The 17986-nt window shown below is 46.1% G+C and overlaps 1 protein-coding gene across 1 annotated transcript; it reads right to left on the bottom strand.

The window, feature by feature from the left end:
• Positions 1–3129: 3129 nt before the first annotated feature.
• On the bottom strand, positions 3130–16373 carry adnpb (activity-dependent neuroprotector homeobox b). Its single transcript, XM_053425163.1, has 4 exons — positions 15935–16373; positions 8327–8443; positions 7349–7441; positions 3130–7179 (listed from the first exon to the last, which is right to left on the bottom strand). Exons 2-4 carry the CDS (start codon positions 8432–8434, stop codon positions 4186–4188), a joined length of 3195 nt encoding a protein of 1064 aa, XP_053281138.1. The 5' UTR covers positions 8435–8443; positions 15935–16373; the 3' UTR covers positions 3130–4185.
• Positions 16374–17986: the final 1613 nt, after the last annotated feature.

The following is a 17986-nucleotide window of genomic DNA, read 5'->3' as shown; positions in this document are numbered from 1 at the left end:
GTTATCTCGACAATCATGGCTTCCTAAAATGCCTGAGGTTTCTTGTCACCTTTTTCCATGACTTCCTGTCTAACTTAACATCTCATTCTCATTCTTTTATCACAAACCATTTACTCTCCCATGTTCTCCCTCTCTCCTCCTCCCCTCTTCCTGTTCACATCACATTCTCTCTTCCTACTTAATGATTCAATTCCACCATATCCTTTCCATGAATCATTCGCACGCTGTGTGTGTGTGTGAGTGCGCCACTGTGTAGTCCCTCAGACTGCAGGAGGCGCTAGTAGCGGGGATGGATCTACAACAATCTCTCTCTGTCTTCCTCTCTCTCCAGCCCGGCCCCCACCACCCTCCAGCCTCTCCCTCTGCTGTGTCTCCCCCCTCTGCCCCCCACCTCTCCCCCACTCATCACCCAGCACTGCAGAAGCGGCATCTTGTCTCCCCCGCAGTCTGCAAGGCCTGTCTTTACCCCCCCACCCCCCCCACCCCCCTCTCTCCTATCTCTGTGCTGCTGTTATTGTCCCACTTTGTGTGGCGCCCTGATCTGGATGACCCCTAGCCACATGCGATTTTCTGAGGACGCGAGGCATAAGATACAATGCTGTACCCACAACATCGCAAGCATCTTCTATTGACACACTTGCTGACATTAATTGTGTTTTCATAATTGTGCTGAAAGGAATCTCACAAAGGCTACTGTCGTTTTCCTGCAGAGGGCGCCACCACCGACTCCGCAGAGGCCAATATTACATTACAACCTGCTCTCCCCCCAACATGTCCCTAATTTTCTCTTCCACACTTCACCCCCTCCAATCTGTCTCATCCTCTCTCTCCCCTGTCCTTCCTGCCCCTCTCTCCCCTCTCCTCCCTCTCTCTCACCCGCATCACCTCTGTGGGCCGCAAGTCAGTTTGGGGCAAACACAAAACTGACCTGAGTCCAGTTCAACCAATTATCCTCCCTCCTGTTAAGCACAAGGGCTGTTTTGTCTCGGCAGCCTGTACCTCTTTGTGTCTGACGGCAGACGCACACAAACACACACAAACACACACCAGGGCCTCTCCATCCCTCTCCTCCAGCTGCAGGGGGCGCCAGCCTCTACACCACCATCACCACTGCCTTCACCTCCCCTCCCCCCAATCCCTACCTCTTCCTCTCCCCTCTTTCCGTCTCTCCTCCTCTTCCCTCCCCTCACACCCCTCCTCCCTCCCCTCACAACCCTCCTCCTCCCTCTGCCCCAAACACTTCCTCCCCTCTCCCCTCCCTGCCTCCTCTCATGGCTTCTCCTCCTTGGCGCGCCTGTCCCTCTCTGACTCCCTCTTTCCTCCCCACTCCTTGTCTCCCTCTCTCCTCCCCCCTTTGAAAGGCTGTTGGGCGCTCCTTCTACACACAGCACTGCAGATGAGGCCTCTGCCTCCCCCACAGTCTGTCAGGCCTCTCTCTCTCTCTCTCTCTCTCAGTTGCTCTCCTTGAGCCTCCCCCACCACTCCTTCCCTCCCTCACTCTCTCCCTCGCTCGCTCCTCACAACAGCATAGCAACACTGACTATCCAGCCAAGGAGTCTTGCCTCTCTCTCTCTCTCTCTCTATTGCACTGGGGTAATTTCCCTCCATTTGAGATTTCTTGTCCCTAGGCGCAGAAGGGTGGGATTTTAATGAAATAGGTACATATATACCTAGCTAACCTCGGCTTCGACCTTATTCAATTAACCTGGGTTGGTAAAACAGTGTGACTCACTAGATCTCGGTCAGATGTGATTGATCAGCATACACTGGGAGTGAACCTCTCATACAGCGTGCACCTCAGCAAAGGGTTAATAATGTAGTGCTCTATTTCTAACCGAGGCTTCTCCAGGTCTAATCACAGGTAACACACAGACAGGGTCCATTTGGTGGGGTTTATAAAACCAGAACACAAAGGGACATATTGAAGGTCTCAGAACGAAGGCAACACACATTCTGTTTCATGTTTCTTTTAAACAGCTCACCCAGAGAGAGGGGCATTCAAACAAGGTTCTACACAGGTGCTGTATTTTGAGCATGGCCATCACAAGTCCCAACTCATAACGCCTCCATCTGGAGAAGAATCTCTTAGAATGATTTCACAGATATTCAGAGTTACTGATGAGGTTTTATACAGCAGTGAGATTTACAGTAGAAAACCACACTGATCTTACGAGGCTTGACTGGTGGCCATCTTTTTGTCACCAAGCAATGCTGGATATTCCCGGAACTATTTTCGGCTTCTTACAGACGCAAATCCTGCATTACTAATCTTAACCTCATATGAGATGAATCAAGGTTCAGATCCTTTGCTGGGATGAGAGGGTGAGGGAAAGTATGCTTCACTTTCTAAAAACACTATAGCTGCCCAAGATGCTTTTGGTCCTGTCTTTGGTATCTTTATTTTTAATTTAGCTCAGTATTTCCACATACATGCTCATTTATCATTTAAAAAAACCAATCTTCCTGCATTTTCGTGCCGTAAATAAACAAAAAATGAATTGGTCTTCCCTGTTGGCCCATTGGTTTAAACATTTAAATGACTTCTCCCTCTCTACATCTCTGCTAATTCAATCTAAGCAAATCTTTGCTGTGTTTTTCTAGCAGAGCAACACATTTCAACAGAGCAGACTGTTTTGTGATAGAGATATATGTTAACATTTGGTTGGTGCTTTGGAGATTAATCTGTTGACCTTTCAGATTTATCCTGGGACTGCTGTGGTGTGGTGAAAAGCTCTGCAGCTTTGTATTTCAAACAGCAATCAATGCACCATTAACCATACAACCTCCACTGAGAAGGGATTTATTGCTCCTTTTTAAACCAAAAGGAGGATCAGCTCATTCACTTCTGCACTAAACAGGTACGGATACTCTGTAGCACAATGCTTTAGCTCGAGTGAAGAAAGTTTCACTCTGGTCTCCTAAAGTTTGTAGCATGACAAACATAAAGAAGAAGGTTTAAGGAGAAGTGCAAACAGTTGCAGACAAAGCAGACTTACAATACTCATCTAAAAGAGAGAAAGACAGTCCGTCTCTCAAACTACTGCTGTGCATCAACAAGCTCAAACTCCTTTTTGTGTGAAATCTCTGTTCCTCACTTTGAACTCAGAAACTGGCACACATTGCCATCAGTTGTGTGAGAAGCACAATTACAGCACTTTATTGTCATAAATGCTTAAGTGAAAAATGAAAACATAAAAACAAATACACACAATTCAAAGAACACATACTAAACAACTCTTTTTGGAAAAAAATAATTGCTTTCACGTTTATGGATGCCAATGTGGTGGTTACCGTCCACTCTTGTGGGTCAAAGGAACAAAGTTTATGAAATTATAAAGCAAGTACAGTAGAGGTTTATTAGCACAAGGCTGCAAAAAGTTGGTGAAACGCTCCTTTATACTGTGAGAGGATGAGAATAGCACAGTGCCACTATTCTTTCAGAACATATTTCATAGAAAAAAATAAAATTATCAAATTAATAAGCGGAAACAAATCAATTCTGTTTTTCATTCATATATAGATATATTATTTTGCAAAAGAAAAACCCTTGGTTTTTGTTAAAAAATAAACTTAAACATACATGAAAATATCAGCCACCAAAGCAACACCTATCATTAAGCATATCAATATAGAACATATGAGGCTACCTTACGCACAGGTAGAAGCAAATATTTAAGGGAACATGTACAGCAACACTGTCCAAACATGTCTAAAAGACTGTACAAATTTACACTACCTAACTCGGTATAACTACATGAAAAACAATGGATTATCTGGTCAGCCTGAAGGCTTGAACTCACAACAACTCGTTTTAAGCCACAATCAAGTTCAGTGGCTTAATCAACGTTAATCACTCATCATCTCAATGTAATAAAGTATATAAGAAGGCAAAAAACTTTTTGTCTATTCGTTTGGTGTAACTTCACTGTTGTCTTTGAGAAACATTAAAAACTTCACAACTCTTTACATCGACCCTAGCTGCTCGTTGAGTCCTGCCTTTAAAATGTCTTTGAATGGCTTGTTTTGAGTTTTTCACTCAAGGAGAGTTCTTTCCTCCTCGCTCCCTCCTTCACAGATGTCCAATCCAACAACGTGGTGTCCTTCCGTTCAGGCGAGGCAGATTTGTTGGCGTGAATCAAATCTAAAGTGTCTCTCAGATTGTGTGAGTGGTTTGGGTTTTTCCAGTCAGACCTGCTGTTTGCCCAGCTGAGCCCCGTCTCTCCGGCTTCGGGCAGATGATGGCACAAACTTGGGAATAATGATCGGCAGAGTGTCTCTTCCTTTAGCAACCGGTCTCCCTGAGCCCTCTGTGGGCCTGAAGCCATTCTCTACATGTTCTCCTTCATACTCATCATCATCATCATCCTCCTCGTCGTCGTCATCGTCATCGTCAGACATATCATCGAGATCTTCATTCTTTGCCCCTGTCCTCGGCTCCACTTCCTCCTTAGCTCCAGTAAGCTGTTCGTTACCATGGCAATGTAACTCTCCCTCTAGTTCCCTGTCATCTTTCTGCTGCTCTTCTTCATCACTGTCAGAGTCAATTGCTATTGGCTCAGAAAGGTCCAGAGGAAGGTTTTGTGCTGAGGTGCTGTTGATTGTCTTGGCTTGGTCTGTGCTGGCACTGTTGGGTTTGGGAAAAGATGTCGTTGCTCTAGAACCTTCCAAAGTCTCACTGGGCTTTCCCCTTGGTGAGGGGTCCACACCACCATTAGCAGCTACAAGCTCCCTGTGTTTTCGCAGAGCCTGTTCCGACATGCCGATATGCGTCCTGGATGTCCGCCTTTTGCTATGTCGGTCCTCGTACACACCATCCTGGATGAAAGCAAGCTCGTGTCTCACTTTGCTAACCTCCTGCATACTGAAGCCGAGCAACACGCTGGCATTTAGGGTTTCACATTCCTGTGTGCATTTCCTCCTCCTGTTGACAAAGTGGCTGGAGATGTCGGACTTCCACAGCCACAGACTGGCCGCTAGCTTCTCAACCTCCCGCTGTGTGGGATACGGCGCTTGATTGAAATACTGCGTTAGAAATGCCTTCCTAGACTCGTATGACTCAGTTTCATGTCCTTTGGGCTCGAGAGCTAAAACTACAGGTTCATCTGGATTTTCTACAAACGAAGATGGACCGTTGATATCCCGTGGGTGGGCCCTTTCACCGGGGGGTCCCGGCCTCCTTCGCTTTGGTGCACTAGTGTCTGAGCTATGAAAGCCAGCCCGTTTAAGAGCACTGCTCTGGGCCTGGCTGACCCGAGAAGAAAGAGGTGCTCGACTGTCCTGTCCATTCTGGGATTTCCCTACTCCTCGACAGTGCACTAAGTGTAGAGTGATGGTGGAGGCAGTCATGTTACTGGTATACACCCCCAAGCAGTGAATACATTTGTAGGTCAGTTTCTTTTCAACAGGATGAACTGTCTGAATCACCTGGTGCCTCTCTCTCAAGTGGTGGGCCAGTGAGTCTGAAATTGGGCCCTTAAGGATAGAGAAGCAAAGAGGACATAGTGTCTTTCCCACATCCCTTTTGTAGGGCACAGATGCCTGTGGAGCAGTCTTGGTTGGCACATTGTCAGCAGCCACTGAAGGTGTTTTGGGTGGATGCTGGGGCATTAACCTCTTGCTTGATAATAGCGAGGCAGACAAGGCTGATGACACAGGGCTGTTGTTTTGAGCATGAAATGCCACCGATTCCTCTGGAGCGTCCTTCATGTTGTAGGTAGTAACAATCAACTGAACATTCTTGGGATTGCCCTGCTGCAAAGTGAGGTCAAAGGTCAAGGGAGAGTCTGTGCGTGGGCCTACACTCTCATCTGGGTGTGACAACCGCATATGGGCCACCATCTTCTCAACGTCATTGAAGGTTGCCCGGCAGTGTGGGCAAGACAGGCCATGGATCAACATGTGGTTTAACAGCGTGTCACTGGGGAGATAGCGGTTACAGTAGAGACACTTGCTGGTGAAGTTGTGGATCTTCATGATGTAGTTGGCAACAGCAGGCACCTTCTCTGCCTTGTGTTCTTTTTCAAAGTGAGCACTGTACACATTCTCTGGGAAGAGCTCATTGCAGATAGTGCAGATTTTCCACTTCTGAGTATAGGACGTGCCAAGGACTGAGGAACCTTTTTTGGCCGTGAGAGACGCTACAGTTGTGGCTGCTGCCTGGACACGTGAACCCAATGAGTTGGATTTGAGTGAAGAAGAGGCACTGAGCACAACTGGACTCCGCAGGCCGCCGCCAGAAATAAGCTGCTTTGCTGCATGTGACTGCTGGGGCACAGAAACCTGAGCGTTCCCTGGTAAACTAACTCTAACCTGACTGCCAACAGAGAACTGGTGGGTGGTCCCAGCCTTTAATCCGACTGCATCATGCTTCATCGCAGCCAGAAGACTCTGAGAGTTGAAGCCCGTCTTTGATGAAATAATAACCCGACCCAGCTGCTGTGAGCTAGGAGACCTGGTAGTGGCCATTACTGCACCTTTAGGGCCCATCCCAATGATGGTCTTATCTCCTTGGGTTTTGTGGGGGATCATGATGATGGGTTTGGGACGGGGGACTATCACACTGGTGTGCCCGATCATAGCAGTTACCTGGTAGCCAATCCTCTCATGGTCCTCAATGACGTGTTGAACAAGTGCCTCGTATGTCCTTGGAACAAACAGACACTTCTTACAGTGAATCTGATTACTACTATTATTAACATTGTTTGTGTTATTACTCTCTGTATTTCCCGTTGCTCCTGCTGTACCGCCATTCTGAGCACTTGTCTTCTCTCCTGGTTTTGCGATATAGGGCTGGGCAACTTGCTGGAAGTGTTCCCGGTAGATGTGCTTTCGCACTACATTGTACAATGGGTCCCTATAGGTGCACTTCTTGCAATAGTACACAGCCTGTTCCATACTGTCCCCACTCCTCTTCAGCAACCCATCCTTCATCATGATCCCGCCAGCCCCTGCCACCATTCCACCAGGGCCATGCCGCACAGTGTTGTTAGGCATGTGGAAAAGTTTGATGTGTGTTTCCAGAGTCTTTTTGTTGCCATTGTAAGTGCAGTATGGGCAGTTGAGCAGAATATTGTTCTCAAAGTCCTCACTGTGGACATTGCGGAAGTGGCTCTTGTATGCAGAGAAGTACTTGGATGAAAAGAGGCAGCCAGTGCAGCAGAACGGCTTCGATCTGTAGTCCTGGAGATACAGAGGTATAAAAAAGGTTAAATTTTATAAAAGTTCTTCAACAATAAAACAATAATATTGTTACATTAGAGATACTCTCAGTTTTTGTGGTATAAACAAAAAATATCAAAACATTCAAATGGGATATTAATAGGTGTGTATGTGTGTGTGCTTCACACACCTGGAATTTGGTACGCGATGGCTCGTACATGCACACATCTTCCCAGCTAGTGTGCTTAATATACACCTCTGGAGGAATGTAGTCTTTATAGTCCTGAACAACAAGAAATTAAAGATTAATACTTGACAATAAAATAAAATAAATTCTTCTATAATGCAATGTCATACACATATTAAACTTTACATCACTTTTCTTGTTTTTGAGTGATGGTTGGCTCCAAGCTACAGCTAGCTTAAGTAATGATAAAAGTTTACTTGGGGACACAGAGGGTTTGTGGGTAACAAATTTGCTAACATTCATGAATTGTTAAACGTGTCCAAGAAAAGCTGATTGAATGAACGCAATACAAAAATGCAGAGATATTAATTATAAGTCAGACATATTTCTATTATCACATGGGACACATGTTTACTTTGCACATTTCTTACTGAAATTGGTCAAATGATAGAAATGAACCGACAGTTCCCTCTAGTCGCAGTTTAAACCACATCAACGATTCTTCATGTTTGTGCCTAGGCCTCTAAGAAATCCAGAGAACCGAATGTTGATTATTATTATTATGTAAAGCTCTTGGCTTCTGCTTTTAAGCCTGAGGAGCATCTTTATCGTATATTGAGTGAGATTTAACAGAATGAGGACATGGTTTCAATGAAGGCAATCGCATAATACTGTATGTGTTGTAAGTACAGTTCATAGATTCCCATCGTCACATATTATCTGCTTTCATGCAGGAGAGCCAGGCTCCCTGCTGCTTAACTCTTACTTCCTGCAGTGAGCCAAACTATCTATCTTATTCCTAAACTGACCTTATTATCAAACCAAAACAAATGTCCCATATGTACAGCATGTATCCAGACATGATCTGTTCTTAAACCCAAGCAAAGATGAGCATTTAGGTTGGAACGGGATTTTGAAGGTTATTGTGGATACACTGAAAGAGAAGTTATCCGCACAGAGTGGTATATGCTGCATGCGCACCTCTAGGTGATCTCTGCAGAACTCCAAGCCGATGTCTCCCAGAACCCTCTTGACATTTTTCCTTGCTTTCCGCAGACTGCCCAGGTTGTTGACCGGGAGCTGGAACATGCTGCCCACCTGAGAAGAGGAGACATACAGTGTGTGATTAAAAGGTGTAGGGGTAATGTATGGAAAGGTGAGTTTCATGAGTCACAAAATGAACAGTTTTCTAAAAAAAAAGACATCTTTAGTCTTTTATTTGAGACAAGATAAATAAATGAATGACCATAGAAGAAATAATGACAGATTCAGTCTTCTGTAAAGTGATGCATTTTTGGAATTTAGACAAAGCTGTCTGCTTAAGTCAAATTTCGTGCCACCTCCGCCTCCTGACAAAATTCTAGTACAATGGAAACAACTTATAGTGATCACGTTGTCCGGGGCCACATTCATCACTATAAGCGGTTGATTAGATAGATGGATACTTTATTAATCCCGAGGGAAATTCAGATTACTATAAACAAACAGCATTACTTCTGTATGATCCCGTCCCAGAACTTTAGAGAAAGGTGACGGCGCACAACAGACAGACACACACTGACTCTGCTGGTCACTTCGCTCTCACTGGCTGGCTGGCTGGCTCACTCACTCCTTTGAACCGTTTAAACTCAGACAAACTTTGACAACGTATGCAGAGCTGGAGGAGATGCGGGGCACACTCTGTCTGACTTGATTCGGTTGACAGTGCACAGCCAGAATGATAAAGACAAAGAGAGGCGCAGCAAATTACTACAGAGTTGCTAAAAACTGTAAAAAACAAACAAACATCGGAACTTGTATGAAAAGACAACAAATTGACTCTGCCAGCAGACTTGGTGGTGCTGTGGCTGGGCGCTCTCTGGCCCATGCAGTGGAGCTGTCCGGGGTCCCTGGTCTGTGCCCCGGCGCTGTGTGCTCTGGAGCTGGGCATGGCTCTTTGTCTGATTTTAGAGAAATTGACTGCCATTATGGATGTTGAATTTAGTTTCTAACTGGTAGCCAGCATCCATCTACAATGGACAAGGGTCTATGAAACATTAAAAAAGAAAATTAAGCAGGGGTTATTTTTTTAAGTGTAAACATTAGTATAGAGTATTCAGACAACACACACCTGCACAGTAAAACAGACCAAAAGGCCTAAATAATGTTTCCTATTAAATACCATGACTATGACCAGCCACAGGCTCATTTGTCCCACCACAGCTGGCAATTTTTTATACACAACTCGCAACAACAGGTCTTTAACTCTTTTGTGCCATTGCTTCATCATAGAGCTGTGTGCAGCACACTCTTCCTCTCAGTCAAACATCTGTCAGTCGGACTAACCATTGGCAGCACCAGGAGTAATCCGGCCATGTTAGTGGCCCATTAAAACACAGTTTTGAGAGGCAGGCAGCACTCGGCACAGCACCTACCAGCTCTTGTCACACACTAGTGAATGAATGTGAATGTCCAGCATGGAATCAAAACAATACACCCTGTTCAGCAATACGTCAGCATGCTGTGGGGTTGGTCTGATGTGAAACCTGAGGTAGTTATCTGAGAGACCCAATTCCATCCTGAGTATGCACCAGGAATGCTAAGATAGCACATCGCTAGAATGGCCAGTCACTGGAAGTGTCTGATATGCATCTGATCTATAACATCTTTTTTAATTATTCTCAGACATTCTGACTTGTCATAATAGGAAAAGCACATAGGTGTTATGTTTGACAACTCCTTGGTAGCTCCAGACCAGACTGCTGGGAACCTGGGTGTGACACTCGACAACTCTCCCTTACTGCCAACATTACTGCAACAACCCCCTCATGTAGATACATGCTGCACAACATCAGGAGAATACATCCCCTTCTCACTCAGAAGGCGGCGCAGGTTCTGGTCCAGGCTCTGGTCATCTTACGCCTAGACTACTGCAACTCCCTCCTGGCAGGTCTCCCTGCTCGTGCCACCCGACCTCTGCAGCTCATCCAGAATGCAGCAGCTCGACTGGTCTTAAACCTCAGTTCATTCACACTACTCCGCTCCTCTGCTCCCTTCACTGGTTACCAGCATCTGCCCACATCCGTTTCATAACACTAGTACTTGCGTACTGTGCTGTGAACGGATCAGGTCCAGTTTACATCCAGGACATGATCAAAACCTTACACCCCAGTCTGTCCACTCCACTCTGCATCTGCCAATCTACCAATTTATGATGTCCCAGTAGACCAGTCAAACAGAATATCTTATTACAACTACTCTTGTACTGTGACATGTCAAAGTAATCTGCAAAAATGGCGTATTTACAATGCTTCAATCCAGAGTTTGATAGGCTGAAGACAGTCTAGCAAGTAAACATCCATCCATTTCCATCATATCTTTTACACACCACACAAATGATTGAGTAAAGCTATACCACACCTCTTCCCTTCCTCCCACTGTACAAAAAGGATGCAAAAATATCTCAGATACAGCCGTGGCCACTGACAACTGGATTGAAGCCGTGTCAACAATAAAGTGGCTGTTTTAGCGGACAGTTGTGGTGAAGACGGAGCTGAGTCGAAGGGCAAAGCTTGCAATTTACGAGTTGATTTATATTCTCACCTATGGTCATGAGCGATTGAGAGACCCAGTTCATGTATGAACTGTGCTCAGCTTTAGAGACCAATCAGAACTATGATGAAATTTAATATATAGCTGCTTTCAGACATGCACTGAAGTCTGCAGATACTCTCAGGAGGAGATGCATGTGTGAATGCAAATGTCAGAGTGAGAGGCTCTGCAGTTTTCCTGCAGACTTTGTCCGCCTGGCCCCCTAAGTATAAAGTCCATAGAATTTCAGGAGAATTTGATGTGAGAACACAACAGGGGGTCTCGCTGAATTCACCTTGGGGTTTGATGGCGCTTCTTACATGTCCCTGACGCAAAAATCTAAATAACTAAAGAAAACAAATATCTCCCGGTGAAAAATAAGTGTTATACAAATAGAACCCACCGTCGAAGATGTTAAGAGTTTGTGATGACAAGAGCTGATGCAGCGGTCTGTGTGTTGTAAATAAGATCACGTGATCTCCACAGTGGAGTCAATCCGTCACTTCCTGTCTCTGCACCTGGCTGCTCCACCTCTCGCCTGAATAATGCAGAGGATTTGTTGCTGTTGTCAACATGTCTGTGTAGCAAACCACCCGCTGTGTTGTGCATGTGTGAAAGACAAACTCGGGGTTAGTTCCAGTCTCAATTCTCTGGATTTGACCCAAAGGTCACGTCTGAAAACGGCTTTTCACCAACAAATAAAAAACAAAGCAATGATCTGAAAGTTAAATGAATGGAAAAGTTTCAATGCAATCGTTTTCAACAACCTGCATTCTTACCTTTAGCACACGCTGTCTCTCCTAAGTAGTAAACCACTGTTCACAAGATAATTTCACTGCTTGATCGGATGCATTTCTAATTATTATAATAATAATAATAACAATAACAATAATAATAATAATAATAATAATAGGGAACATCTAACATAGTTATGTGTCCGTCAGTTATGTTATCCGAAGAAACAACTGATTAATGGACATCATTCACCCACAATCCAATGAGAAAGAGAAGTTAGGCTTATACATTCCCTGATGCGAGCCAGTCTGTAATACTGCAGAGCTGAGTGGCATAGACAGGCTGCGAGAGACACCTGTAACCATAGCAACTGTACACAAAGGATGTTGCCTCAAAAAGAACCATTAAAATGTCCCTGAAAATATAACTTAACTGAACTGTCTTTAGTTTCCGTCACTTATAACTAACAAAAACCATATCACTAAACTTTAACTAAAACACAATGCAAAACCAGTTGACTTTTAAAGTTTTTGATCTCGAGTAGAAGTAATACCCATTCCTGACAATGTTTACCCTGACCTTAATGTCCCAAGATACACAGCAATGTGCCGGCAAAGACAGATTGGACGATTTCTAACTGTAAACATGCCTATAAACATTGCAGGTTTTGATTGCTGCACATAAAACACAGAGACCCTGCATTTTTTTGAGAAACATGATGTAAACATAACCTTGGATTCTTTGTGAGTAAACTCAGTGGTTTGTTGGGCTGCACCTCTCGATTATTAAGGAATTTATCAAAAATAAAATAAAAAAAACTTGTCATTTATATTAATTTAATCATCTTCTCTTAAATACAAACAAATATGACTAAATACAAATTATGCACTACAAGGAATTAATTCTCAACAAAAATAACCCAGTCTGAACTACTAATCAGCCTTTTACAGTCCCATAGCAAATACCACCAAAAATGTGTGCAATTTGAGTAACACTGAAACAGTTAACTGAAGTTATACTGAACTTTTTTAACAGGAATAATTCATATCTCAATAACATACCCCCCCCCCCCCCCCCCCCCTTCTCTCCTACTCGTCCCTCTCTCCTTTTTTCCTCCTCTCCTCTCTACCTCCATTCTTGCCCGTACATAGCAGTTATGCTGCTGCGATAAGCAATATTGTTCTGTTTTAGATCAGGGATATTCAATTAAAATTCAATGTGGTCCAGTTTGAGAGAAGCAAAGGTCCGAAACATAACAATCTCTAATGGGGGTTATGATTCAGTGCCATATATTTTGAAGTAGCGTAGTGGTTGTATCAATGTCTGTATGAAATAAAAAACTGCCTGTTAAATGAATTAAAGAATTTAAATTTCAAAAATGTTTTGAAACATTTTTTTTTCAAAAAAGTATTAGAACTTTAGTAATACAACAAACAGTCTTTTCTTGTTTCTAGTAAAATAAGGTTTGCATTAAAAAACTAAATACAGAGCTTATGAAAAATATAAACAACTAGACAGCTTTAACACTCGTTCCCCAATTTCTCTTGTTCAGTGACAGAAGTAATGCTGCCAGGATTTACTACTGTAAAGAAATAAAACCGGGTAGGTTAAAATAAGACTACCGTAAATGCGAGAAAAGTGCGCAGGTTAAAATAGAAATGCTCTGTCGGACCACAATCCTCCTATTGGTGACCTTTGCTAGATGATAGTGGGCCATTTTGTTTCGCTTCAAGATTTTCTCCTGAGGTGAATCCATGCTTCGATGAAGCGCGGCCATCTTCCATACGACGCGTCGCCTCAGCACCAGGGGTTTGTTTATGGATGTTTCTTCTATTATTAGTAAAAACAACTTTTACAAGAAGAAGTCAGGGCTGTTTGTTTCACAGTCCTAAAGTGCTCTGGTTAAATATCTCTATTCAAATCAGAGGTAGATACAGGGGGGTCAAAGGCCACTGAAGCATGGCCACAGAAAGGCAAAACAGTCACAACAAACAGCTCTGTCCCAAACAATTCCTGTGAACACCTCAGCTTAATTTCCTTCTAGAAAGCACAAAACAGAATGGGGGAACTTTGTGTGTGTGCCTCTGTGTGTGTGTGTGTGTGTGTGTGTGTGTGTGTGTGTGTGTGTGTGTGTGTGTGTGTGTGTGTGTGTGTGTGTGTGTCTTTGTGGCTCCAGCGACTGTTGGCTGAGCAGAGAGGACCAAAGTCAGTCCTCTTGTTTGTCTGCTGTCTGTCTTACATTAAGAAATGTGCTTGGGCCAGAGTGGGTGAAAGAGACACACACCCCTACCCAATTCCCCCATCTGCCCCTCTGTCGTGCTTCCTCCCATTACTTGCAGATGGCGCTAGAGAGGACCTCCATTATGTAAGCCTCCCTATACTATGCCTGCCCCCTTTTTCCTCCCTGACTTGCAATGCTATCACAGAATGGCGCCTCCTATTGAGTCAGCAGCAGCCTCTCCAATATGTCTGCAGTGGAGAGGGAGGGAGGGAGGGAGGGAGGGAGGGAGGGATGTTGGGAGGGAGGAAGGGGAGGGACAGAAGGAGCTCCGGAGATCAGGGAAGGGGGAGGGGGAGTGGGAGAGAGAGGATGATGTGTGTGTGTGTGTGTGGTGGGGGGGGGGGGGGGGGGGGGTGAGGGAGGGAGGGAGCTGGGAGGAAGAGAGTGGAGAGGGGGGAGGCAGAGCGGGTGAGTGAGCAAGCCAGGGTAGGAGTGTGAGGGGAGAGATGAGAGGAAAGGAGAGGACAGAGTGAGTGACGGAAGTGGAGGGGGGAGGGTAGGGGCTGGGGAGGCATTGAGGTCGGGCGGACAGGCTCAGAGGAGAGGGGTGAGGAGGGAGGGAGGGTGAGGGAGGGAGGGAGGGGAAGAGGCTGAGGGGGGAGAGAGAAAATGGGAGAGGGAGAGAGAAAGAGGGGGCTATGGATGTGCATGCAGGGGAGAGGGGGGGTGAGGAAGAAAAGGGAGAGCGAGGGGAAAAAAGACAAGGAGAAGCTGAGCAGGAGGGAAGGGAGGGAGTGAAGGGAGACGAGAGGAGAGGGAGGAAAGGAGATAGGAGGCTGCTCTGCTCGGCTGAGGGCTGCCGGCAGAAGACAGGTTTCTCCTTCCACTGTGGTGAGAAGAAAAATAAAAAAAACACAAGGCCCAACAAACCTTCAACCACAGATTCCCTGACGCTCACGCAGTCCTCCTCCACCTCCACTGTGAACCTGTGACACGGCTGATCACACTCCTCCTTCAGGAGTGTGGGTGAGGACCAGGGGGGGGAGAAGCTCCTGGTGACACCCTTATTCCGAGACAGACGAAAAGTTTCAGATGCTTAAAATGCACTAGGGCGAGTTCAGGCTCAGCACCTGTCTGCAGCCCACAGTCACGGAGGAAGAGTGCGGTCTGGATGGGAGGATGTGTGTGTGCATGTGTGTGTGCAGCAGGAGGAGATGGATGTAGATGTAGGGACTGACCATCACAGCCCAGAGTCACCTGGCTGGAACCCAGGCACCTTGGGGGCTTTGATTGAAAGGAAAACTCTCATGAGGCAGCTGATGTTTGGACGATTCGCACACCACGGTCTGCCTGTGGCTGGGAGTGGAGGTAGATGTTGGGACCATGTTCATCATCTGAGATTCGCTGTGACAGCCCCTCTCTCTGCCCCCCTCCCCTCCGCCGGCTCAAACACGAGGTCTGAGTGCCTCGCAGCAGCACGTTGTCACCTGGCTGTAGCCTGATCGCCTCACATGCGGCTTTGAAAAGGATCATTCAGAATGCAGCCGAGGCTTGAATGAATCATGTATCGTGTGACCACCCCCCCCCCCCCTCCCCCAAAACAACACTCCATGTACAGCAGCTGCACTTTCCGCGCTCGCACTATTCCTCATATCGAACACTCGTGGTGTGGCTGTCATTCCAACTGATCAACATCTTGCCGTATCCAGATCCATAGCTGTGGCAGCCGCCACTGACAAAGAATGAGGACACACCGCGCTGAGTTAGCATGTTAAGCTAGCCAACTCGCAACAACAACATTGACTACTGACGAACTGACGCTGCCAGTTCGCCTGTTTATTTGTTTCTCACCGGGGCTGTGGTGGAAGCAGAGCTGCCGGAGCAGTCGTTCAACTTGACGGTGAATGGAGCAACACAAACACAGCGTTAGCCGCGTTACGGACAAGTTACCTCAGCTGTAGTTCACCGCCACCCGCCGCATCAGCGCAGGTAGCCGCCGCACAGCTAGCAGCAAACTGTGGCTCTGTGGGGGACATGTCCAACATTATGACAGACAAGTTTACCTGCTTTCACGTCCACTGCTCCCGCCCGAGTCAGAGGTGTCACCCCGGGATGGCTGACACGAAGTACGGACACTTCTTCTGCTAATATCCGGCTGTTATCGTCTCAGGTGATCACTAGCTCCGTCGCTGCTCTCCCCAACCCTGGCGGTCCCTCGCCGACAGGGGCTATCCTCTCCTCTTCCCTCCGGTCGGGCTCTGAAAGCCTCCGAGCCTCATCAGACTGTTCCAGTCTCCGTTCGGCGGAGCGCAGAGGGCGGACACATGTCCTGCTGTCGGCAGCAACAACCCGGTAGGAACCGCTCTCTCAGTCAAAAAGCTCGGAGCGCCTGAGTCTGCCGGACAGCGCACAGCGGTGAGACCATTCTCTCTGACAGACAATACACATCCAGCCTAGAAGCTGTCCGATCCAAAATGGCGCAAATAAAAGGGGCGGAAGTGACATCTACTTGATTAGCATAAATAATCTCATTGTGAGGTCGTCGCGAGCCGGGCTCATTACGACTCCTGATTGGTTTCTCAATCAATTTGGCCAATTAAGAAAAAGCTGATAGAAAACTCACCTATCCGCTCCTTCTCAGCTCGGGGAAGGTCTGTGTTTTTCTGTATGCGAGGCTGGGGGGTAAACAACCCGGGGTAGCAGTGGCAGGATCCAACCGCCAGCGGGCGTCCTCCTGGAGTGGGTTTCGCCGATTTGTGCGCATGCGCGGTGTGGCTACATCTGGCGTCCCACTCCTCCTCCTCCTCTTCTTCCTCCTCCCTGCGGAGGGTCCAATGCACACAGTGCCTCATCACTCAGCTCAGGAGTGGTGTCTCTGGTGTCTCCGGTAGGTGGCGCTGTACGTTGCTGTGCTGTTACTGCCCAGTCAAACCGACCGGAACTACTTTCCTGAGCGGGGCCCAGTGAGGGTCAGCTCCCGAACCCAGCACTGCAGCCCACGTGACACTGCACTGGTTAGAGTGGCGGTAAAGGTTCTCCATCAGCATGGGGAGAATCTCATCCTAATCATCTTCATCATCATCATCATTAACCTATTTTTAAATAGTTCCTCAATGATGTTTCAATGTAGACATTTTAAAAAGCAATATAATAGTTTTGGACACTCGTCAAGACAAGGCGTGTAAACAGGGTATGTCTAATAGGGTTTGGAGTGCGGAGCTATCAGGGTGGGCAGGGACCCTGTTAGAAGAAAAGTGGGACATTGACTGTACTAACCTCTGATTTTTAAAGTCCTTCATGCGCAGCCTCCGTAGACACAAACTGCTGTACTTCGGTAGTCACTGCTTTTCTTCCCCTGTATGTGGTATTTAAGCCAGGGGATGCACAAAGTCCCTTCGAGATCAATTAAATACACATCTACAGAAACCATCCATCCATCCACCTACGGTATCCATCCATCCAGTTATGGTATCCTTCTATCTATCCATCCATCCAGGTTTGACCCCTGGGTGACATTTCCATTAGTGGGTGAAATAACTACTACTGTCTCAGCAGTACACAGCACAGCATACTGGTGAAGACCATAAGACATGGTGGAAAGTCAAACTACGGTTTCCAAGGTCAGGATTAAGGTAGAACTGTATGTAAGGGAAATCTTATACAATGTATCATTGATCGTGTTGAATCCTGTACAACTGAATGAATCTTGGCCTGATGGCTTAAAAAACTAAGGTATTGTTGCCTGATGTCATCAGAAGATCCTGACCTTTGGCTTAGAAACAACCTCAGGCGAAGGAGGAATGAAGCCAAGTTGTCTTGTGCACCATGCTCTGAGCGTTAAAGTGTAGCAATACTGTCAGAGATTCATGTCTCTTCCTCATTGTCAGAGTGGGATTGCAGAATTGCCACGACACTGTAACAATATTATCAGCATGCTGATACAGGACAGCCCTGAGGTCACATCCATACACATTGTAAATGGTCAGTATTTATAAAGCTGCCTGTTTTAAAAATCAACAGCCCCCCACACTATTTGAACAGTGAATATCAATGAGAGAAGCCGGTTGCTCTCTGTGACCCAGTTCAGGTTTGGACTCACTGTACAAGAGCACGGT

Source organism: Pleuronectes platessa, chromosome 6 (assembly GCF_947347685.1).
Source record: "Pleuronectes platessa chromosome 6, fPlePla1.1, whole genome shotgun sequence".
In the NCBI taxonomy this organism is placed as follows: domain Eukaryota; kingdom Metazoa; phylum Chordata; class Actinopteri; order Pleuronectiformes; family Pleuronectidae; genus Pleuronectes; species Pleuronectes platessa.
This window is presented reverse-complemented; position numbering and strand designations above follow the sequence as displayed.

What these genes read in the sequence shown, in the direction of transcription:
- adnpb (XM_053425163.1), bottom strand. Translation starts at nt 8,434, where the DNA reads ATGTTCCAGCTCCCGGTCAACAACCTGGGCAGTCTGCGGAAAGCAAGG. An exon ending in TCTGCAGAGATCACCTAGAG is followed by an intron (nt 7,442 to 8,326) that starts GTGCGCATGCAG and finishes CTTGTTGTTCAG; the next exon opens with GACTATAAAGACTACATTCC. An exon ending in CATCGCGTACCAAATTCCAG is followed by an intron (nt 7,180 to 7,348) that starts GTGTGTGAAGCA and finishes CTGTATCTCCAG; the next exon opens with GACTACAGATCGAAGCCGTT.